This window comes from Microcaecilia unicolor, chromosome 1 (genome assembly GCF_901765095.1).
Source record: "Microcaecilia unicolor chromosome 1, aMicUni1.1, whole genome shotgun sequence".
Classification (NCBI taxonomy): Eukaryota; Metazoa; Chordata; class Amphibia; order Gymnophiona; family Siphonopidae; genus Microcaecilia; species Microcaecilia unicolor.
Window position 1 is genome coordinate 175,699,223 of NC_044031.1, and position 24,548 is coordinate 175,723,770.

Below are 24,548 nucleotides of genomic sequence, written 5' to 3' on the forward strand. Positions count from 1 at the left end.
TTTAATATGCCGGACATTGATTGGGGCGTCCCTGCTGCAGGATTATCTAGAAGCAGAGGGATCTTGGATTCTCTATAGGAAGAATTGTTTCAGCAGTGGGTGACGGAACCGACGCAGGATAGAGCTGGTAAGGTTTGTCTCTTTGCGGATGATATTGAACTCTGCAACAGGGTGGACACCCTGGAGGGTGTGAATGACATAAGGAAGGACCTAGTGAAGCTGGAGGAATAGACCGATATTTATCAACTAAGATTTTGTGCTAAAAAATACAGGGTCATGCACTTGGGTTGCAAGAATCCGAGGGAATGGTACAGTATAGGGAGTGAAGTGCTTCGATGGAGGTGATTGTGTCTGATGACCTTAAAGCTTCCAAACAGGTAGAAAAAGCGACGGTCAAAGCCAGAAGGATGCCCGGCAGGAAAAAGGAGGTGATAGTACTATAGTATAAGTCTCTGGTGAGGCCCCATTTAAAGTACTGCATGCAGTTCTGGAGACCACACTTATAGAAAGATGTAAACAGGATGGAGTTGGTCCAGAGGGTGGCTACCAAATTGGAAGTGGTCATAAAACATATAATGATAGCTTATGAACCTTATCATGTATATGCTGGAAGAGAGGCGGGAGAGAGGAGATATGATAGAAACGTTTAAATACTTCAGTGGCATTAATGTACAGGAATTGAGCCTTTTTCAAATGAAGGAAAACTCTAGAATGTGAGGGCTTAGGATGAAGTTAAGAGGAAATAGGCTTAGGAGGAATCTAAGAAAATATTCTTTCACGGAAAGGGTGGTGGATGCATGGCATGGCCTCCTGGTGGAGTTCGTGGAGACAAAGACTGTGTCAGAATTTAAGAAAGCTTGGGACAGGCACATGGGATCCCTTAGGATAAGGAGGAGTTAGTGGTTACTGTGGAAGGGCAGACTGGATGGGCCATTTGGCCCTTAACCTGCCATCATGTTTCTATGTGCAAGTATGAGAATTTTAAACTTACTGCAACAAATCACTGGTAATCAATGATGTTTTTAAACAAATAGGGTAACATGGTCAATTTCCGGTGAATAAGTAATTAGTTTAACTGCAGTGCTCCAAATAGTTTGAAAGTGTCTAAGAGAGGACAGGTTGAGATCATTATATATGAAATGAAATAATCAATTCTACTGATTAGTGCATGAATAAAGATCAGCAATGCTGCCTTATCCAAATAACGTCTGATAGCACCAATGCATCTTAAATCCATAAAGCTAGATTTGTCAACTGCTGTGTAAGTAAATGCTGTACTGTGGACAACTAGGCCAGTGTAAGCTAAACATTTCCACTCCCCCTACAGCAGTCCATCCTCACCAATCTTTCTCTAATTCAGCCCATTAGTTTTTTTTTTCTCTTTCCTTCAATCTTTTACTCCCAGTCCACCCCACCAGTCTCCTATTCTCCCACTTCATGCCCACTATTCTCTCTTCCTCCTTAGCTTATTCTCAGTAGCTTCCCTCTCTCTCCATTTCCTTAGTCCATTCCCACTAGTTCTCTCCCTAATCCACCCCATCCCTCTCCCACTGCCAGTCTGTCCTTATGAGACTCTCTCTTTCTTTCTATTTCCCCTGTTCATCTCCAGCAATTGCTCTTTCTTTTCTTCCAGTTCATCACTGTTAGTTTCTCTCTCTTTCTGCAGTTCCTAGTTCATTCCCAATTTCACACGCATAAGCACATCTAACACAAAACTCCACAATAATTCAAACAGCCACCAACAAACAGCTCGGCTGTAGCCTGTCGCCTATCAGGCCTCCTAGCTTCCTATATGGTACCCTGTTACTACTAATTTATGGCAATAACCCAGTCAACATGAGTGCATAGCCTGCCAGACAGATAGCTTTATTAGTTACCTAAAATATCCTGGACATGGGCCATTAGGATCCTCTCTTATCTTCCCCCCCCCCCCCCCACCGGTTTTGATATGTTTAGAATAAAAAAAATATCACAGTTTCCTCCTGCTTGCAAGTAGAAGTTTGGAAAAACATAGAGATAACATTTTAAATTCATTTAATTCTTGTCTTTCACTGATAATGGCAACCATACAGATCTGGAGTTGACTTTGATGTCAGCTCCGCAGCGCCAATAGTTGGGGAACAAGGCCAGTGCCGAGCAGACTTCTATGGCTGTACTTTGAAACTGGCAAGGACAAATCAATATCAAATATGCATATGTAATATCACTTCACAAGCTATGAATTTATCTTGATGGGCAGACCAGAAGGACCGTACAGGTCTTTATCTGTCATCATCTACTATGTTATTGTGTACAAAAAAGGAAACATGACAACAGGGAGGAAAAAAAATTCCCATTATGTTTAGTCCCTTCTCCTTCCACTTGTTGCCATCTCTCTCTCTCTCTGGGACCCTTTAGTGGCAATAAGCTCCATGGCAGCAGCAATAGCATCGAGGAAGGGGCAAGAAGGAGTTTGATTGTGGTTGCAGAAGTTTTGGCAGGCTCAGTGGTGCCTGCGGCTGTGCAGTGAGCTCTCAAGTTCAAGTCAGAAGCATGGTGGAAACTCTTCAACTACATAGCCGCCAAGAGGGGGGGGCAGGGGGGGACAAAATTCACCGGGCCCGGGCCTCCAAGGGGGACCCGGTGCCGCAGTCCCACCCGCCCTCCGTTGTCAACCGTCTGCCACCAGGCCGTGCCCCCTGCATTGAAATCACAGCTCCTCTCACCTCCGTTTTAAAACACAGCAGGGCAGCAGATCGTTTCCCTTTAGGCCTCCTTCCCTCCCTGTGTCCCGCCCTCATCTGATGTAACTTCCGCGAGGGCGGGACACAAGGAGGGAAGGAGGGCCGAAGGGAGGCAATCTGCTGCCCTGCTGCCTGTAGCGCTTTCACACGGAGGTGAGAGGCGCTGTGATTTCAATGCAGGGGGCCTGGCCCGGTGGCGGATGGAGGGGGGGAGCAGCAGCAGTGACCTCCGGCGGAGGGGGCAGCAGGGGCAGGGCCCCTGGGGGTGGCCTTGCCCTGGGCTTGGCCCAGTCTCTCGGCGGCCATGTTCAACTTCACACTTTTGAGGGCAAATCTATAACTGGATGCCTCTATTTAGGTATCTCAATGGTGTGCAGTAGGAGCCTATTCTATAAGAGAGCCTAGGTGCCTAAGTTTCATTATAGAACACTAGTGTAATGCAGTATCAACATGCCCAACATTTAAGAGCTCGCAGGTATGTCAGCCATAGAGCTGGTTCAACTGTGAGCACCTAAATGCAGCAGAGACACCCGTAACTTGCAATATTCTGTATGTCAGATGCAGGAGAGCTCACTTATATCCCCACCCATGCTCTGCCCCTGTGCAAATCCCTTTGCAAATATGCATTGCAGGAATAAAGCAGGTCATTGCAGAATAGCGCTTAGGTGGTATGCTAGTATTCTAACGAAGCAAACACCCACAGAAGGTGAGCTCTCCACAAAGAAACCGACGATAGGAAAAAACACACAGTGGATCCAAGAAAAAGTCCTCTCACAGTGGGTGTCTTCCTGAACAAGGTCTTTATTAGCAGTAATTCTGTTACTGCTAATAAAGACCTTGTTCAGGAAGACACCCACTGTGAGAGGACTTTTTCTTGGATCCACTGTGTGTTTTTTCCTATGCTAGTATTCTAAACATTTGCATGCATAAATGTTAGCATATAGATTATAGAATTGCCTCCTTCATGACTCCATGGCCTGGATATGTACGTCTTGCAGTTCTCATAAATGGGTGGCTATGTACATGAAGAAAGGATTCTGGGGTGGGTGTATTTTGGGGGCTCTCTAATAGCACTTTTCTTCATGTCACAGCAACTGCCAGCAAATAAATTTTTCATTAATGCATGAAAAGGCACAGATCCTACAGCTGTCAGTGAAAAAATGGTGCAGTCAGAAATGTCACATTGGATGAACCCTCGAATACCAGCACAGTAAAATTTTTCCTCGGAGTGTGTATGTTTGAGAGTGTATGTGTGTGAGAGAAAGTGTGTGTGAGAGATGGAGTGTGTGTGTAAGAGAGACAGAGTGTGTGTGTGTTTGTGTGAGTTTCCCTCCCCTGCATCCATGTCCAGCATTTCTCCTCTCTCCCCTCCATCCATGTGCATCTCTTTCCTGCCTTCCCTCTCCTCCATCCATGTCCAGCATTTCTTCTGGCCTCCCCTGCATCCATGTCCAGCAACTCTCCTCTCTCCCCTGCCCTCAGCTGCATCCATGTCCAGCAACTTTCCTCTGTCCCCTGCCCTAAGCTGCATCCATATGCAGCAACTGTCCTCTCTCCCCTCCATCCAGGGCCGTGCCTAGGGTCTCTGGCGCCCCCCTGTAGACTATCAGTTGGCGGCGCCCCCCCCCCCCCCCCCCCCGTGAAAATGATCGCTCACCACTTGCCACACTGACAGGAATTGTCAGCAATATTCTTAGAAACAAACTACTATACATTGCAAAATAAGATAGCAGATGTAAATTCTCAAAGTGGACATATTCCAAACACTAAAATGAAAATAAAATGATTTTTTCCTACCTTTGTTGTCTGGTGACTTTCTTTTTCTGATCATGCTGGCCCAGTATCTGATTCTGCTGCTATCTGTCCTCTAAACTCTGTTTCCAGGGCTTCCTTTCCATTTATTTCTTTCCTTTCCTTCTTTCTTCTTCATTTCTGGTCCTCAGGTTCTCCCTATTTTCTTCATCCATGTGCAGTTTTTCTCCTCTCTTCCTTTTCCCTCATTTCATCTCCTTCATCTCTCTTCTCTCCCCTCTATGTCCAGCAATTTCTCCTCTCTCCCTGAGCCCTGCCCTCCCATCCATGCCCATCCATGCTCCTCTGTGCCCTGCCCCCTCCATTCATCCCTATCCAGCAATTCCCCTCTCTCCGAGCCCTGCCCTCCCAATCCATGCCCATCCATGCTCCTCTGTCCCCTGCCCCCCAACATTCATCCCTATCCAGCAATTCCCCTCTCTCCCTGAGCCCTGCCCTCCCAATCCATGCCCATCCATGCTCCTCTGTCACCTGCCCCCTCCATTCATCCCTATCCAGCAATTCCCCTCTCCCTGAGCCCTGCCCTGCAATCCATATCCATCCATGCCCATCTGTCCCTCCATTCATCCCTATCCAGCAATTCCCCTCTCTCCCTGAGCCCTGCCCTCCCAATTCATGCCCATCCATGCTCCTCTGTCCCCTGCCCCCTCCATTCATCCCTTTCCAGCAATTCCCCTCTCTCCCTGAGCCCTGCCCTCCCATCCATGCTCCTCTGTGCCCTCCATTCATCCCTAATTCCCTATCCAGCAATTCCCCTCTCTCCCTGAGCCCTGCCCCTCCCATCCATGCTCCTCTGTCACCCTCCATTAATCCCTATCCAGCAATTCCCCTCTCTCCCTTCCATGACCCCCCCCACCTCGCATCCATGCTCCTCTCTCCTCTGTCCTCCCCTTGACGTCAGAAGAAGGCGGAACACAGCGAAGGGAAGGCTAGAGCCATCGGGAGCGCCGCCTCCTTCACTGACGCTGCGCTGCTGGACCGCCATGGAGGTAAATTTAAAAAGAAAAAAAAAGAAAAGGGATGTTGGGGGGGGGGGAGGAGAAGAGGGCGGGCAGTAGTTGAACAATGGGAGTGGGAGGGCGAGCGAGGTGAGCATGGTGCGGCGGCGCCCCCCAGAGGGAGGTGCCCCCCTGCCATGCTTACCTCACTTACCGTGTTGGCACGGCCCTGCCTCCATCCATATCCAGCAACTGTCCTCTCTCCCCTGCCCTCTCCTCTATCCATGTCCAGCAAGTGTTCTCTCTGTCCTGCCCTCCCCTGCATCCATTTCCAGCAACTGTCCTCTCTCCCCTGCATCAATATCCAGCAATTCTCCTCGCTTCCCTGGCCTCCCCTCCATGTCTAGCGATTTCTCCTCTCTTCCCTCCCTCCCATCCATGTCCAGCGATTGTCCTCTGCCCTCCCCTCCATGTCCAGCGATTTCTCCTCTCTCCCCTGCCCTCTTCTCCATGTCCAGCGATTTCTCCTCTCTCCCCTGCCCTCCCCTCCATGTCCAGTGATGCCCCCCCCCAAGTTCCAACGCGGCCTCTTCTCCCTCAACAGCCCTCCTTGTCTTCGTGCCAGCCAGCCAGCGCTTAAAACTTATTTTACTAATCTGACTGAAGTCGTGACTGCAAAAGAAGCAGAGAGCAAGCTCGCCTTCAGCCTTCCCCTTCTCTCTCAGCGTGCCGCCCTTGTGTAAACAGGAAATGAGAGCGGGAAACATTTTGTCTATTAGATTGTAAGCTCTTTGAGCAGGGACTGTCTTTCTTCTATGTTTGTGCAGCGCTGCGTACGCCTTGTAGCGCTATAGAAATGCTAAATAGTAGTAACTGCTTAAAAGATAGGACTGTTATTTATAGAGTTCTACTTATGTGGTTATCTCAATGCCCCCGAAATAGTGTTTCCGTTTGAGTGTTAACCAGGCATTTTCAGCAGCACTATCTGGTTAAGTGCCACTGAAAACGCCCTATTAGCCCTGGACAGGTGATTTAAATGGTCCAAGAAAACAACAGGGCAGTCTATCTGCAAGATCCATGATGGTGACACAAAAAGAACAGACGAAGAATTCTATATGAAGGTGAATTTATTGGACCAACAATGCTCGACTCAGGCTGTGTTTCGCCCATACATGGGCGGCCTCAGAGGCAAATTATGTTGAGAACTGGATACTCTTCACATATGTGTTGTAACTCATGACTGCGATCATATGGCAAGGGAATCCATACGATGGCTCCATGAATCCTCCAGCGTCAATGATTTACATAGCCATCGTGTGGATTCCCTTGTCATATGATTGCAGTCATATGAGTTACAACACATATATGAAGAGTATCCAGTTCTCAACATAATTTGCCTCTGAGGCTTTCTGTGTTGCCAGCTAGCTGATTTAAATGACCAGGATTTTGAATATCTCCTGGCCCAAGATTTTTACTGTTTTTACAGTATTTTCTTTTTTGCATACTTATGGAAACAAAACTAATATAAAAGTGAACCCGTGGAAAGGTAATTTCTTCGGCCTCTTGAATCAGTTTCACAGACCTGCATATTGCTATTCCTTTCGGGGGGCTAAGCTTATTAGGCCTTTTCAATTTGTATAATGTGGAAAACGTTGGTAATGGGTACATGTACAGTTAGGAGTGAAGCAATTGGCATGGTCCAAATGTCAAGTTATATAGGTGTTTTGAAGAATCACCGGGGAGGAGTTTTAGGAATGCGGATGGGAGAGGCAACATGTCTGTTGGCTTTTTCTTAGGGTCAGAGAAAGGGAGTTTCCCCCCCTGTTTCTTTAAATAGGGGTTCTCTTGGTGTATCAAACAAGTAGGGAAAGTTCAAAGAGAGGGCCTGCAACAATGGTCCAAGGAAGATACTATTCTAATTCAAGGGTGTAGGAGACTTGTCCAAGGAACTGCTGCCCCAGCAAAGGCATTGTGGGGTTCTTTTACTAAGCAGCAGAAGGGCTACGCTAAATTGGCACTGTCGCAGGCTACTGCAGGGGTAGTGTGGGCACCCTGAGATACTTTTGAAGTTGGCTCATACTGTTTCCCGCGGTAGAAAATATATTTCTATTTTCTACCAAGGGGGGAAGTCCCGGCAGTAATTGGCAGCGTGGCCACATTGGGGCGCGCTGCCTGACTACTGCACGAGTAGCGTATGAGCCCTTACCGCTAGGTGAATGGGTGGTGGTAAGGGCTCAGGCAGTAAATAGCCGAATGCTACATTTAGTTTTAGTGCATGGCTATTTACTGCCCTATTGAGAAATGCCTTTTTGCCCAGCCATGGTAAAAAATGGCCCAGCACGCGCCAAAAACATGCACCCACACATAGCAGGCCAGTTTTTACAGTGGCTTAGTGGAAAGACCCCTGCGTGACCAGATCTTGAGAAAAAATGATTCAGTGTATTCTGACAAGGCTTCTGAGGAGAAAAGAGTTCTATTGGGAAGCTGAGTTCTCAAATTTCCTGCGAATTTTACTGAAGCGTCTTGAAGTAGTAAAGTTTGAGAATCTTATCTTTGTATACTCTGGGAGCACTGTATTCAATTTTCTTCTGCAACTAACTGCCTGGGGTTTGGCTATTTATATCTTCAATAAATATATTTTTGTCTTGGAACAACTCACTGGTGTGGACTTCTACTGAGAAATTGCAAGTGACACCCTTGGTTGTCTGTTAAAAATATGAGGCCTCTGTTAGGGGCTTAATCAGTGCAAACAGCCAAAGAGGAGTAAGTTCAAATAGCTCTAAATATTCACATTTTCTTCATTCAGATGACATGATTAGGACAAAAAAAGAATGTTCAATCAAAGTCTTTAGTATTGCAACATCATTTATTTTTAAAATATCAAAACAGGAACCCTGCCAGAGGATAAGAAAACTGCAGTGTTGTGGAACAGTAAATTTTCCCAGTATTACTGTGAGATCATATCTGGCCAGTCATTTAATTCTTACCATTCAGTAATGGAAAACAAACACAAAATACAAAGGAAAGAAAACAAACACTGACCACATAAAGGGATCTCATCTGTTAGCAATTTGTTTAATGACGTTTTTAGTACATTCCTGTAGCAGAATATAAGCATTTACACCAAAATTTGAACCTCTAATTCAAAATATGGTTACTGTTTTTCTGCAGATTATGTAAAGCTAATGTTACATGCAAGAGATGAAAAACATTTCCCCATTCCAAAGGTGAGCAATGCAGCAGTCAATCTTCAGGTACGGTAAATAAGATTTCAAGCCCTGCATTCATACACATGAAATAAAAATGAGCAGTGCATATTAACATGTATGAGATACTGACAAGATATGAACATTATAAGCATTTGGCCTAAACTTCTAGTAATTTTCCAGTGGCCTCAGTATATATCCCAAGTTAAGGCAAGATGAACAGATCTAATTCCCATTCTTTCCAGCATTTTAGGTTAATGTGCATGCACACAGTGCAACTTCTGCACACTGCTAGTAAGTTTACTCACCAAAGGCTAATATTCTGGCGATATGCATACAGGGTGTATCTATAATAAAGTATTCTAAAGGGATTCAAATTTTGTATTAACGCCTTTCATTGCTAAGGATTATTTTCAAACTACATGGCATCACAGGCAATATGCCCATTGATATCAACATATCGTACCATTTGGATTAGTTTATTTGATTAAAATGTATGTATATATATTATCAAAAATGGGAAAGATCATCTGTAATCCCCCTTAGTTACATACACACATACATACTTTTATAGTGCTGCACTGAGAAATTCCCAAAGATACCAGAGGTAGAAATGCAATAAACCGAAAGAGTGATGGGATTACGTTTATTCCTCTGTTGGTGTTCTAAAGGGACAGAGTTAATGGAGCATTTTGCTCCCTTGTGCTTGTACCTTATCTAAAGCAAAGCCTACTTGTACCACAAGAAAGGTATAACAAAGGGCAAGACAATTCTCTTATGGCAACAGAAATGTCATTGTTGCTTTGATGGGATGCCTTTTGAAGCGTACATATATATAAGGTTTAGGATTCTTTTATCAAAAGCCTCTTGGTAATATTCATCTTCAGCTCAGGATGAAAGTTTAACCAGATGTGTGCATTCAAGTAAATGACTTTTTGGCATTTCTACAACATGAGGAGATAAACTGAAAACAGTAATGCAACCTTGCCCCATCCTATATTAATGATAGCAATTAAATGGGCCGCAAAATCCTAAATAAACAATGAGAGACTAGCTTTGAACCAACAGAAACAACCCACTGAAATCGTAAGCGTTTCATGTTTTCCATCTACAAATAAAGACTTCTTCCAGTTCAAAGATTAGTAATAAGCATACCTTAGTAAAGCTTTGTGGCCACTTAAAGGTGATAATATAACTAGAAATGTACTTTGAACAGTCCACAAAACAGAAAGGATTCCTTTGTGAACGACAACTAAAATACATTTTGTTCTTAATAAGGCTAGAATGCAAAAGATGAATAATTTTGTTCAAAAGTGGTTTGAAGGGTTATATATTTATATGTTAGAGGATCATGAATAATACAGAATTGAGAATCTCATTTAATTTGTCCTTTGTAACTGGTTAGCATTGCCTTTCTGGAGGGCTAGTTTTAGATGTATTACAATTTATACACATTCAAAATTTTCTTTTCAACTGCCGAAGATTTAACCCCCCCTCAAAACACAGCACTTATGCAATTAATGTTGCCGCCAACCACATAAGTGCACTTGAATATCAATCTCTATATGATCCAAAAAGTTATTTCTTATTATAAACAACAGTTTAACAAAAATGGTATTATTCAATATATTTAGGTATTATTTAACGTAGGACAGAGTAGAACTGTTTTACTTAGAAGAGGAAGTTCAAAATCTAAAACTCTAGATAGTTCAAAAATTTCTGCATGATATGTAGAGAAACAATGTAAACAGTTTTTCCAATAGTAATTATTTTCAGAACATAAACTTTTTAAGGATCTTTACTAATTATGGTGGTGAGGGATTTTGAAAAGAGTAAATCTGAAATATAATTAACCAGATAAATAAAACTCCCTTCCCATGACTTCTAAATTTGTGTGCTTCAAACCGCAAGGTGCAAAAATTCAGCTGGCCAAAAGGTCAGGATTTTTCTTGTGACGCCCATTTTACACAGAACGTAAACGTCCAGGTCAGAAGGTGTTCAATTCTGATCATATTTTAGAAAAGGATTTGTTGATGAGCAGCCTCTTCTAAAATACCTGCAGAAGTGCATATTTATTTGCCACCAAGTGCAGTGGGAGCAGCCAACATACAACATGAACACAGCAGCATCCTGGCATTTCTGCGGTTTCTGTCGATAATGGGCCTGGGTGTGAGACATTCATGGCCCTGGTAATTTCACACCTTTCATGTGTTAAGTGGTGCCAACTCCACATGTACCTGCTCTATTTTACAAACCTACCACATGTAAGTAAGCCAAGTGGCGAGGCCACAACATTCAGAGAAAGAACGGGGTTCACACTCTCCACAGCAAACGGACAAATCAAAAATGGGGTGGAGAGGGCCCAATGTCAAGACATCAGTCCCCACACGCAAGGGTAAGATGCTCCAAAAAAACTTTTATTTGGACCCAACACGGTCTGTGTTTCGGCTATATCAGCCTTCTTCAGGGGTCTTGACAAGCACTTCATACAACGTACTGCTGAAAAGTTATATGAAGTGCTTGTCAAGACCCCTGAAGAAGGCTGATATAGCTGAAACACGGACCGTGTTGGGTCCAAATAAAAGTTTTTTTGGAGCATCTTACCCTTGCGTGTGGTGACTGATCTCTTGACATTGGGCCCTCTCCACCCCATTTTTGTTGAGGCCACAACATTAACATAGTTTTGTTTTGAGGATGGGCATAAACTACAAGAGATTAAGGATTCCCGGGTAAAGGTGAAATGAGGAATGCACAAGTTGCGTTTAGTCCTATTTGAACCACGCCTCCTTGAAATCACTATGCAGTGTGGATCTCCATGTGTAAATAACAATTTTCTGAAATAGATTTTTACATGTGTAAGAGATATACATGTGTAAGTACTGGTATTTCCATATAGAAACTGCAAATAAGGCTTCTAAAATAAACCCTTCAGTCTGTTTCCTGGATTCCCATTCCAAGTAAAAATGCACCAATTAGCTAGATTTTTGTCCACACTCACTTTCAGTTGCCAGAATACAATTTCTTCTAGCCCTTGCTTCTTCTTCCTCCACTGCATATCCGTATCTGTTGCTAAGGAAGGTAAATGCAAGCAGCCTTATATTTGATTCTTCTGTGTAGATTGCACAATTTAATAAAACTGTGCAATAGTGGCATCCCTCATAATGCATCTGACAAATTCTAAAGGCAAGTTTCATGTGCCCAGGAGTTCCCTTCATGGCATTTTCAGCTATTACAAAAGATTTAATTTAAAAATTAAAAGTAAAAGCTATGCCTGTATTTAATAGATGTTCTGTGTGTTAAACTATTTTTGTGAAAAGAAAATGTTAGAACATAATCAATCTGTACCATTTACATAGTGTATTTTTCTGTACCTTTATGTTTGATATCTGTTTTGAATTCTTTTAAAAAATCTTGTATAAGTGTGGTTTCTGTTGAGTGTAGGAGTGAGTGACATTCATGGCGCTGTGGATTATGTGAATCCCTTCCATAGAATTCCAACAAATGAATGATTTTTTCCTCTCTCTCTAACCTTTTTGTTACAACTCTCTCTTTTTTTTTTTAAATAACACTTGAGAAAGAACTTTCTTGAATGTAGCAAGCAGATCTGTAAAGCACCATCTCCCCATGCTTTAAATATATGCTTGATCTTATTGAAGAGGAATGATGGACAGAAGGAAACAAAATAGAGATGGCTGAGGAGAAACTTATAGCTATCCGCAGCTGCATACGGAATTTGGGATGCACGTATTAAGAACACATTCATGTAGAGCTGTCATCACAGTTGTTTTCTCTCTCAAGGGCTACAAAGCACTAACTAGATTTGCGCTCATAAACTTACAATCTAGGCTTTAGGTGATTGAACTAGGTTAGTTTTGCAGATGTTTTGTCCCCTGGAATCAAAGTGCAGACATTACAAATTCTTGATGCAACAGCTGATCTCGTTGATTCTATCTAAACCATTCACTTAAATATCCAATGGGCTCACAATGGTAAAGTCAGAATCCTTGCTGTTGTTGCTGCTGTCATCATCAGGACTGGAACTAAGGTTGCTAGAAGATGATGAATTTGCACTCATTAGTGGATCAGAGAAGACCAACGAGGAGGCAGATGGAGCTTCATTCTTCTGTGCAATCTCCTCATGTGGTTGTGATAGCTTAGTTCCAGTACCTCCTTCCTCTTCTTTGGAAACCAAGATATAGTCATTAGAATTCCTGATGTCTGCATTGCTAGACATTTCAACTGTAGCCTGAAAGACAAGATAACACATAAAGCATAGAATTACATTAGACTTTACATGTGAAATAGTAAATACATGCTTTTGAGTACTACAACAATTGCCTCTGTTCTGGTTACTCCCACCTGTTCAGAGGCAGAAGTTTAAATCAAACAGTAAGCCTGAGCTCATTCATTCTTTTGTGCTGGCTAGTTAAGGTTGCAGTGCAAATGCAAGATGCAGGTTGGGCCTAGAGTGATATTTAAGATTTGATACAGTAATTTAATTTCATGTAGAAATCACTTTGATATAAACTGAAAGCCACTTGTAACCTGATCTGTACTGTTGTGAGCTAATTTCTGCCCTAATAATGTTCTAATGCTAATCAAAATAAACTTAAGAGCCTGTTTGATAACTCAAGCTGGCGATTTGTGCAGGCCTCTTAAGTAAGGTACATTAATATGAATAAAGTTTCAACAAATTATGTGAGGCTTAACCTAGATACCCTTTGGCTATCCAAGAAGCAGGCCAGGATGGTGAAGCCAAATCTACGATTACACCACCGGGTGGTTTGGCTCATTTATATTAGACAGAGGCTGTGCCTCGAGTCCTGGAGACCCTGGTGGAGCTTGGAGGTGCATCCTACCTCCATCCTCATCTGTGGCACACACAAGGGTGTGCAAAGAAAACCCTATTTTTGCTTATATTTTATAAGTGTGGTGGATGCTCTTTTGAAGTAAGCAATCTATGACCTTTCTCCTCTTGCCCCACTGAATGGTAATCTAGCCCTGATGGTCTGCACGTTTTTGCCTGAGACAGTGCAGTAAACATTTGACTTGCCGCAGGGTTCTCTACATTTTAACCTGCTGATCAGACAGTGTGAGTGCTGACTATGTGGGATTCGTTCTATGAGAGTTGACTGGGGTGGAGAGAATGCACTGTGTGGGGTCAAATTTGTCTAAGGCATTATATATAAAAGAACCAGGGACAGTCATTTTGTCAATTGACAGCTGAAGCAATACAAATGTGGAATTAGGACCTGGGCCTGACTTGGGCCCCAGGAACTGATGATGAATTATCCATTACAGGTTACGTCCTTGCTGGGTCTGCTGAGCCAATTCTAATTTGCTATGGCCATATAAATAATTCATTTCTCAGTGGTCTCAGCCTCCTGTTTAATGATTGTCCAGAGTGGGAAACATATGTCCCAGATATTTTATGGTGTGAGCAATCCAGAGAGGTACCCTGATTGAAAGATTATCAGCTATAGTTAAGAAGGACCTTGTGAAATTTGAGCTTATGGGGGATCGCTTTGAATCTTTTAAACTTCATTTTCAGTTCATTAATATTAAAATGGCACAACGCAAATCATGTGAAATCGTGTGATTTGCATTAAAAATATTAAAACACTGGCAGGTACATTCTCAGCAAAGACTCCTTCCTCCAAGATGTAAAGGACTTGTGAGCCCCTGACAGAGCATCAAACACCTCCCCTCCAGGGCTCCCTCTTTCCCCTATACAAGCAATACAAAGGAAGGCATTAGGTCAGGCATGCCAATTTTTTTAAAAACTGGAACCAACAGGGCTGGAGTGAGTGGTGTTTCCTTCTGCCTGAAAGACCTATAGGTGGCTAAGGTTGGCTGGGAATGTTAACACTCCTTTATAAATAAGATACTTTTGTTTACATGGACAATCAGGGCCTGATAGTCAGCCCATGGTGGTCAGTGTTTTTTTTTAAAGCGCTGACAGCCATGGGCTAAATTAAGCCTGAAGATTCAATGCCAAGTCTAGGCTCCAGAACTGAATGACCAGTGCCCAGTCAGGGATAAAGTCAGGGCAGCCTTTTTTTTGCTGTTCTAACTATGTGTTTAACTTACCTGGTAAGTGGACTGAATATTGCCCCTAACCAGTTAAGAGCTACTTCCGCTCATGGGCTGTTTTGGAACTAACAAGCACAGTAGTGGTTATAGCCGATATTCAGTTTCACTGCCCAGTTAAGTGCTTCTGCATATCAGCAGCTGGTCCGCAGAGTGGGGTTTAAGTGGGCAGGAGCCTCTCTTGCCTGCTTAAACCACACTAAATATCAACCGCTTAGGAAATAGATCTTAACTCTAAAATGGCCAGTTAATTATACAAAGATGATTATAAATATATGTATACTTAGAACATGGGTCAGGGATCCAATGAACATCTCAGTAACTTATTCAGCTTCAAAACTGACACAATTTCATAATGTTCTCTTTAATAATATCTTCAATCTTTATTTTCAGATTAAGTTCTTCATCCTGAATTTAGGCCAACCAATCAACTACAGTATCATCTCTGGTGTTCTCTAAGTGCAGGCTCTAAATCGGTCATTGACAGTACCAGAAATACATCAACAGTATATCAGATAACTGAACATGCAGCAGTCCTAAAGTATCAGACTACACTCACAGTTCTTTCACTGCTTTCTATGCTATACAAGTGGCAGGAATAAGGATATTTTATTCCTCAGAAATACACTAAGGCTTTTGTGATGATTATTCAATGCTCTGCTGAAAATTCACACCGACATGGACCAGATTTCATGTATCTGTGTCTGCTGATGATTAAATGAGAAATGACAGAACTATACTTCCAGTAGCTTTCAAAGTTAATGACCTTACATTCAGCACCATATGGCTTCTCATAACATTTTTCCTGATAAATATCAACCATCAAATCTCTTTCAAAAATGCAAATAGATCTAACTAATATGCACAAGCTATAGCAAAACAAAAACAATATAAAATACTTAACAGAAGCAAAGAACATGCCTGACAGCTTCTTTTAAGTTCTTAAACCAGTCAAAAAACAAATAGACAAGTGTTTTCAAAGCACTTAGACTTACTTTGTTAAGTGCTTTGAAAAAGAACCCCATAATGTACTTAATTATGCTAGACTCCACTACTACAAATAGCTACTAATCTATCATATTTTGTCCATGTTAGAAAATGATTTTCCTTGTGTTCCTGAAATAGTGGCTCTAGAAGAAATGTTCCTGTGGGTAACACACTGAGGCTCATTTTCAAAGCACTTAGCCTCCCAAAGTTTCATAGAAACCTATGGAACTTAGCCTCCCAAACTGCTTTGAAAATATGCCTCACTGAATACTACAATCTGTGGCAAAATAATAATAATAAGCTAAATATCATTTCATTGTTAAAAATTATGCAAGAGAAATGTAAAATATTCTTAACAGAATTTACTTCATTTTTAATAACCTGCTTAAAACTAAAGTTATTAAATTCTATTTTTATCACACTACAGCAGTGAGAAATCTGGCACAGATGTGCTACACAGTTTTTTTGATATGAAATGGAATGGTAGACAAAATCACACTAAACTACTGCTAACAATACACTCATTTCTCATTGTGGAGTACAGAGCAGAGCTAGGATGTTCCTCCTTATAGCTTGTGTTCCAAAAAATATTCAGATTCTGGTGTTACCTCTGTAACAGAAAAAAAATTCTTTCACTGCCAGGTACTTTGTGAAGTAAAACAAAACCCTACAATATAAGTAACTCAGAACCCACGTGGCAAGACTTGCATATATCATAACAGCACTAACGCTATGAGAGAACTGTACCTTTAATAAGGCAGTACTGTACAGCAGACAGAACACAATATACATCCTATTGGAAAATCTGAACAAGTGGGCCTGCTGTAGATCCCCACACAAAATCACTAGCAGAATCATTCATCTCAGTCACACATGCAGAACACGCACTGACTCTCACAGTCTCTGTGAACAGTACAACACATGAGAAATACAAATAGGAATATGCTTCCTCCTGTGCTGAGCAAAATAAGAACATTTCCTTCTGTGCTTGAAAACCCAAGAAGTAAAGGTCTCTCTGAGCTATACAAAACATGAAAAATATAAGCGAATACACTTCCTCCTGTACTACGCAAAATAAGACATGTACATTCCCAAAGCTGATATTTTTCCAATCACTAAAAACTGAAAAGAATATCTTCATTTTTTTTATTTAATGTTGCAATGAACAATTTATATTTCTAATCAGGGTGGTCTCAGTCTCTTTCCACTCTTTTATTGGTCTTCTCCTAAATTCTTCTCCAAAGTTTCCTATTTACCATTTTTCCCAACATCTGTTTCTTACAGCTTTATTCTCCATTTCATTTAAGTTCAATATTTTACCTGCACTTATAAAAATGCCCAGGGCAGGATACATACAAACATTCATTAAATCAACTCATATCAACTGACAAAACAGATAGACATTTCCAGCACCCACAATGAATACAGTGTAAAACAACAGACTAGTCTAAACACTCTCTTATAAACTTTTATGTGCTTCTCTCAACAATAGAAAATAAATATTTTCATATTTGCCTATAGCTTAACAGATCTTCAAAGAGGTGAATGGATATTGGCAATTTATTCCATAAAAAGGAGAGATTAGGCCTTTCCTCCTAATTTTCATTCCTGTAGTCCCTCCAGGCTGGTCCAGGTGTGTGTTCATTATCTCCTGCCAGCAGATGGAGTCTGAGAACTATTGAGTATATGACATCACTGTATAAGAATCCTGTGCAGGCAGTAGACCGTCAGTGTTTAAATAGCAAAGCAAAGGGTGAACACTGCTCCACAACTAGGAAACAAAAACTAGAAACCTCAGAACTAACAATGAACTATAAATTGCAGCCAGTGAAAACATCTCTCCTCAGAATGGGGAATCAAAAATGGTTCAGTTTCATTCTTCAGTCATACTCACGTTTGCAGAAAATAAGGGTGAGTTCTGGATATGTCTGGAAGAAAATTAGCAGGTAAGGCCTAATTACTCCTTCCTTATGGTCCCTCCAGACCAGTCCAGACACATGGGAAGCATCAAAGCCTGGATCAGACAAGCCTGCCTTCAACATGCTAGCACCAAAAACTGTTTCTTGATGGGCTTACACATCCAACCTAAAATGACGCATGAAAGCATGCAAAGATGACAAAGTGGTCTCCCTGCAAATATCTTGTTGTAGACAAGCCTATGCTCTGCTAAAGACGATGCCTGAGCTCTGGTCGAATGTACTTTCAAAATCAGAGGCACCAGCCAACCACAAATAATATACACCAAAGATATAGCTTCTTTAATCCAGCAACCCACTGTTGTCTTAGAAGCCATTTCTTCTTGCCTAGCTCTGCCATACAGTACAGCTATTTGGATTGGTGAAATTATTCTGTCCTCTTCAAATAACAATATAGCACACGAAGAATGTCCAACCAATGAAGCCGCCTCGCATCATGTGCTCCATCCGAATCTCTAAAAGCCCTAAGAAACACCAACTGATTAATATGAAAGTGAGATACCACCTTAGGGAGAAAAGAAGGTACCATCCTAATTCCCACTCTTTCCTTAGATATTATCAGAAAAGGCTCCCTATAAGACAGGGCCTGCAACTCTGAAACTTGTTGAGCCGAGCAAGCAGCCACCAGGAAAGCTGTCATGAGGGTGAACACCCTTTAAGGTAGCCTCTTTGAGTGGCTTAAAAGGCGCTTGAACCAATTCTGAGCGTACAAAATTCAAGTCCCATGGGGGCACCACTATATGCTAAGTCAGACACAAGAGTTTTATGTTTCATAGAAACCTCATCATTGCATCAGAATGAGATAGTAAAGATTGACCTTGAGCTAGACCATGAAAACAAATAATAGCGGATATTTGTACCCTAATGGAGGCCAAGGTTATGCCTTTCTCCAGTTCATCTTGTAAAAAATCCAAGATGTCTGACACTGCCAACCACAATAGCATAACACGACGTTCTTCACACCCAGGCTTGATTATTAGCTGCATTATAAAATACATCAAGGAAGAAGATATCTTCCTAGAATGCAAAAGAGTATCTATAACTTGAATAATCTTTCGTTCTAAGAATTCTAAGACTCGACCTCTTAACAACTGAGATGTATGTAAGATATAATGGAAATGGGTACTGAATTTATAAGAACATATGAAAAGCCATACTGGATCAGACCGGTGGTCTATCTAGTCCAGTATCCTGCTTCCAACAGTGGCCAATCCAGGTAACAAATACCTGGTAAAAACCCAATTAGCAGCAACATTCCATGCTACCAATCCTGGGACAAGAAGTGGCTTCCCCCATGTCCATCACAATAACAGACTATGGACTTTTCCTCCAGGAACTTGTCCAAACCATTTTAAGCCCAACTCAGGAAGAACTGTGCATATGTTGGAGACAATTCCATAACTTGGTGCCTCCATTTAGGTACCCTGAGGCCACACTGTAGGAACTCATTTTATAAGGGAACCTAGAGGTGTATTTTCAAAGCACTTAGACTTAATGAGCCCCATAGGCACCTAAGTTCTATTACAGAATGCTAGTGTATGCCTAAAATCCTGGTGCTTGCACTTATGATAGCCATAGAGTTGATGTAAGTGCAGGAGTCTAAATGTGGCAGGGAGGCATATAACTTACAGTACTCTGTAAGTTACACGTGTAAGCGGGAACCCTGCCTATGTCCCACTCATGCTGTGTTAAGTGGGAACCCTGCCCATGTTCCACTCGTGCTGTGTCCTGTGAATGCCCCCCCCCCTGCAAATACATGCTATGTGAATTAAGAGGGTATTTGTTGAATAGCACTTAGGCAGAATATTGGCATTTATGTGTAATGCTTATTCTAAACATTTATGCATGTAACACACACGTTTTCATTTACTTTATACAGAAATTATATCCCATAGCATCTACCATTCTGGGTGGATAACTTAAATCTGAGCGCCTAGTTTATAGAATTGTCCTTAATGTGTAAAGGTAGGCTTTATTATTCTGTCCACCTAATTTTTGCATGAGTATATCCATCCCCAATTTTATAATAGGCATTTTTCCACATGTAAAAATGTGTTTTTAAACATAGAAACAACAGTAAAAAAATTACTCTCTAACCCCCAGATTCTATACAGTGTGACTTAAGTTGCGCGAGCAAATCCGGTCGTATTCTGGATTTGCATGCACAACTTAATTAGTTAACAAGCCAATCAGTGCCGGTAATTGCCAATTAACAAGGAATTATTGACACTCATTCATTAGAATTTATGCGCACAACTGTCTAAGCGTATTCTGTAACGTGATGTGTGTAAATTCTAAGTCACATAGTTGAAAAGGGGAATGGGCGTGGAATGGGTGGGTTGTAGGCATTTCTAAAATCTATGCATGTTGTTTTAGAATACACCTGGACTACGCCTAATTTAGGCGTAGGAATTTATACCAAGTATTACTTGGCATAACTGCCTTTGACTAAATTTAGTCACATGGACAGGCACTCAGCGTATTCTATAAACTGTGCAGAAATTTAGGCATATTCTATAAAGTACGCTTAAATTTAGGCATACTTTATAGAATATGCCTAGGTGTATTTTTTTGGCCCCGATTTTTTAGGCATGTTATATAGAATCTAGTCCTAAATGGATTATATATTAGTGAGAACGCAAGATCAAAGCGTTTATATATGCAAAAAAATAAGTTAGGTGGTAGAATGTAATGTATAAAAAATTACCTTACATCTACACTGAATAGTACAATAATAACCATCATCTTTTTAATAATAGGCAATTTAAGCCATAGAACTATATCCATTCTTAGAATTATACCATCTTTTTTGTTTTTAAAGCACAACATGAACAGCTGTGTTCAAGAGCTGCCCCACTTAGGAATATAGCATAATAAAATAGACCTAATTGTAGCCCTTGTGTCATGAGTGAGACAAAGTATTTCAGTAATTCACAAATGGCAAAAATTACTGGAGAAACTTTTAAACACTGTGGCAAATTGCAAAATACAGGGTCATCTAGTGTCATGGGTACTTCAGTACTGTGAACTTCCCATTTGCTTTGCATCAAAGGTGCAATATGGCAAAGAGATTGTGGGGGTTTCTGTCAGATGGGACAGAGCAGGCTTGCTAAGGGAATGCAATAGCAAACTGGGAAACGGTAAGAATGCATTTATTATGTAGGAATGGGACTGCAAAAGTGCAGGAAACAAACTTTGAAACTGAGCCAAAGTTGGTACACAGTTTATAAGAATGGAAGCGAGGGAATGTCAGACGTGGAGGGGAATAATCGAACGTGAACGCCCATCTCCATGGGCGTCTATGTTATTATTATTATTTGTTGCATTTGTATCCCACATTTCCCCACCTCTTTGCAGGCTCAAAGTGGCTTACAATACATCATGGATAGTGGAAATAAGAAAAGAATTGGTGTTACAGAAGGATTTTGGTTTGTATGGTAGTGGAATACATGACAGTACTAAGACAGAAGGCATTATTAGACATTTCTGGATATCTATGGGGAATTTCATTTGTGTTGATCTTTGTGGTATATTTTGTCAAAGAGATGGGTCTTCAGCAGTTTGCGGAAGTTGGTCAGTTCATGGATCGCTCTTAGGTTGCGTGGCAGCGCGTTCCAGAATTACGTGCTCATGTAGGAAAAGGTTGATGCGTGCATCAATTTGTATTTTAGACCTTTACAGTTGGGGAAATGAAGATTAAAGAATGTGCGAGATGATTTTTTGGCATTCCTGGGTGGTAGGTCGATCAAGTCTAACATGTAGGCTGGGGCGTCGCCATGGATGATTTTATTAATTAGGGTACATACTTTGAATGTCCGAGAACGGGTATGTGAAGGGGCGGGACAGACCGTATTTTCGAAAAAAATGGGCGTCCATCTTTTTTTCGACAATACGGTTTGTGCTGGGCAAATGCATCGGATTTGTGCGGATTTGAGCTGGGCGGTATCGTTTTTCAGCGATAATGGAAACCAAACGCACCCAGCTCAAAAATGAACAAATCCAAGGCATTGGGTCGTGGGAGGGGCCAGGATTCGTAGTGCACTGGTCCCCCTCACATACCAGGACACCAACCGGGCACCCTAGGAGGCATTTGTAACAATTAAACAAAAAAAGTAAAATACCTCCCAAGTCCATAGCTCCCTTCCTTTGGGTGCTGAGCCCCTCAAATCCCCCCCACAACCCATTGCCCACAACTCTACACCATTACCATAGCCCTTATGGTTGAAGGGGGGCACCTAGATGTGGGTACAGTGGGTTTTGGGGGGGCGGTTTGGAGGGCTCCCATTTACTACCACAAATGTGACAGGTGGGGGGGGGATGGGCCTGGGTCCACCTGCCTGAAGTCCACTGCACCCACTAACAACTGCTCCAGGGACCTGCATACTGCTGTGTGATGGAGCTGGGTACGACATTTGAGGCTGGCATACAGGATGGCAAAAAAAGTTTTTAAAGTTCTTTTTTTTGGTGGGAGGGGGTTACTGACCACTGGGGGAGTCCGGGGAGGTCATCCCCGATTCCCTCCGGTGGTCATCTGCAGTTGGGGCACTTTTTGGGGACTTGTTCGTGAAAAAAAAGGGTAAAAAAAAAGTGACCCAAAATCGTGGTAAAAACGCCTTTTTTTTCGATTATAGGCCGAAGGCACCCATCTCTCCTTGGCCGATAAACACGCCCCAGTCCCGCCTTCATCACGCCTCCGACACGCCCCCATCAACTTTGTTCGTTCCCGCGATGGAGTGCAGTTGAAGACACCCAAAATCGGCTTTCAATTATACCGATTTGGGCGCCTTTGCGAGATGGGCGCCCATCTCCTGATTTGGGTCGAAATATGGGCGCCCATCAATTTCGAAAATAAGGCTGAAGGTATTCAAAGCAGAGGAACACAAATCTGTAACAAGAACAGGACAACAAGCTGTGAGCTAGAAGAGCTGGCAAAGTAGCTGGTGTAAATCAAATTTGAAGCACGATAGATTCGAGGCTTTGCTGCTTGACTGCAGATGAAATAATTCAGTTCAAAAACACTGCCCCTGAGGAAGCCACACAGTGAAACAGACGGCCACCATTAGGCACAGATAAGTGTTTTTGTACTTTTGAATCTGATGTTTGATACTGCAGCCAAAGTTTCAAATATTTTAACAAAATAAAACATGATAAAGATTAAGTTCAATAACAGTGCAGGTTTTTGACCAATGAAAGATATTGGGGAGCCGATCACCAGATACCACATATGAATAGGGTATCTGTAAGCATCTGAGTTTTTTTTTAATCTCCTGCTGATTATTTTCCAAAGGTAACTTGTCACTTTTCTTTTAAGTGATGTGTGTTACAATTTTGGAAGAGTTCAAATGTGTGTTCCCTGCATGGATTTTGGATTTCTAGTTTTTTTTTACACATACTATTTTGATACTTATACTTTTGTGGAAGAGAGCAAATTAATCCCTTATTTTGTATCTCTATCTAGGAAATACACTCTCTCTCTCAGTGAAGTAGAGGACCTGAAGAATGCTTATCTGTTTTCTAGAGTGATTATACATGGCTAGTGCCTAAATTAAGTGCCAAGCTACTTGAACATATACATTGTTGTCTCTTACATCAAGAAGACAAACTTTCAGGAGATTTGTGAGGCCTGAGGCACTCACCTGGAGACCTACAGGAAAAGGAAGGGAGGAGGAGATTAAGAAGCATGTTTTAAGAACGTTTTTGAACTATATATCCAAACATATTCTTATGTGCACATGCTGTCGTTTATCCTATTTAAAACTGTAAATACTGTATTTATGAGGATCACCAATATATCCTGTGCTGTCCACTGATATTTTTGTTTTATGACTTTAATACCATCTCAGCTTAGGCCTTGAGCTGTCTCCCCCCTTTGAACCAAGACCTTTCCATTAAATTTGGTGCACTGGTTTTAGTGTTTTTCCATTTCCTCCCAATTAATAGCACAGCCACTGCCATTTTCTTTTTTTTTTTTTTGCGTATGACCTCTGGGATTGTCCTAATTCCCTAGTGTGAGACCAGAAACAAATGTATTTTTATTATTTTGCATCTACCAGTCATTCTGGGATGGTGGTCTATCAAACCAATATCCTTTCTATGAAGAAAACAAACATCACAAAAAAAGACTTTGCTACTAACCTTTAGAGTTTCATATTATTATTAGCATTTGTATAGCGCTACCAGACGCACGCAGCGCTGAACACCTGAAAAGAGACAGTCCCTGCTCAAAAGAGCTTACAATCTAAATAATACAGATAGACCAGAAGCGTAGCTAGGTGGGGCGCAGGGGGAGCGGTCGCTCCCCCAAACAGATTTTTGAAAAAAATGGCGCCTATGCGCCAGTAACTTTGCCTGCCCTGGTCTTGCATCTTTCTTCCTGTTTCTTCTGCTGCCTGCTGTCTCCCGTCGTCATTTTTACTGCCCTGAAGAGTTCTCTCTCAGCACCGGCAATTCAGTCAGCCTTCTGCCAGCGTCGGGGCCTCCTGAAGAGAAAGCCCCCATGCTGGCAGTAGGCTGACTGTGAAATCGCTGGTGCCGAGGGAGAACTCTTCAGGGCAGTAAAAATGACGACGACGGGGAGACAGCAGGCAGCAGAAGAAACAGGAAGAAAGATACAAGACTCCGGAGGGAGAGCTGCCCAAGGAGGTTTAATAGACCAGTGGAAGTGAGCCTTTCTAGTCCAGCAAGGAAGCCAACTTGGTTAATGTGTTTATGAGCTGCTGCATCCACTTTGTCGTTCTTTATTGCTGATCTGTAACAAGGCTAAAGCGGTTTCTGTTAATAGGCAGTGCATTAAAAGCTGGAGGGGAAAAGAAAGAA

At 41.9% G+C, this 24,548-nt stretch overlaps 1 protein-coding gene across 1 annotated transcript in view; it reads right to left on the reverse strand.

Moving 5' to 3' along the window:
• Window positions 1-11,111: 11,111 nt before the first annotated feature.
• TBC1D5 (TBC1 domain family member 5) overlaps window positions 11,112-24,548 on the reverse strand; it is a 1,081,936-nt gene continuing 1,068,499 nt past the window's right edge. Inside the window, 1 exon segment of the mRNA XM_030202651.1 lies at window positions 11,112-12,925. Coding sequence (XP_030058511.1) covers window positions 12,644-12,925 — 282 coding nt within the window. The 3' untranslated portion in view covers window positions 11,112-12,643.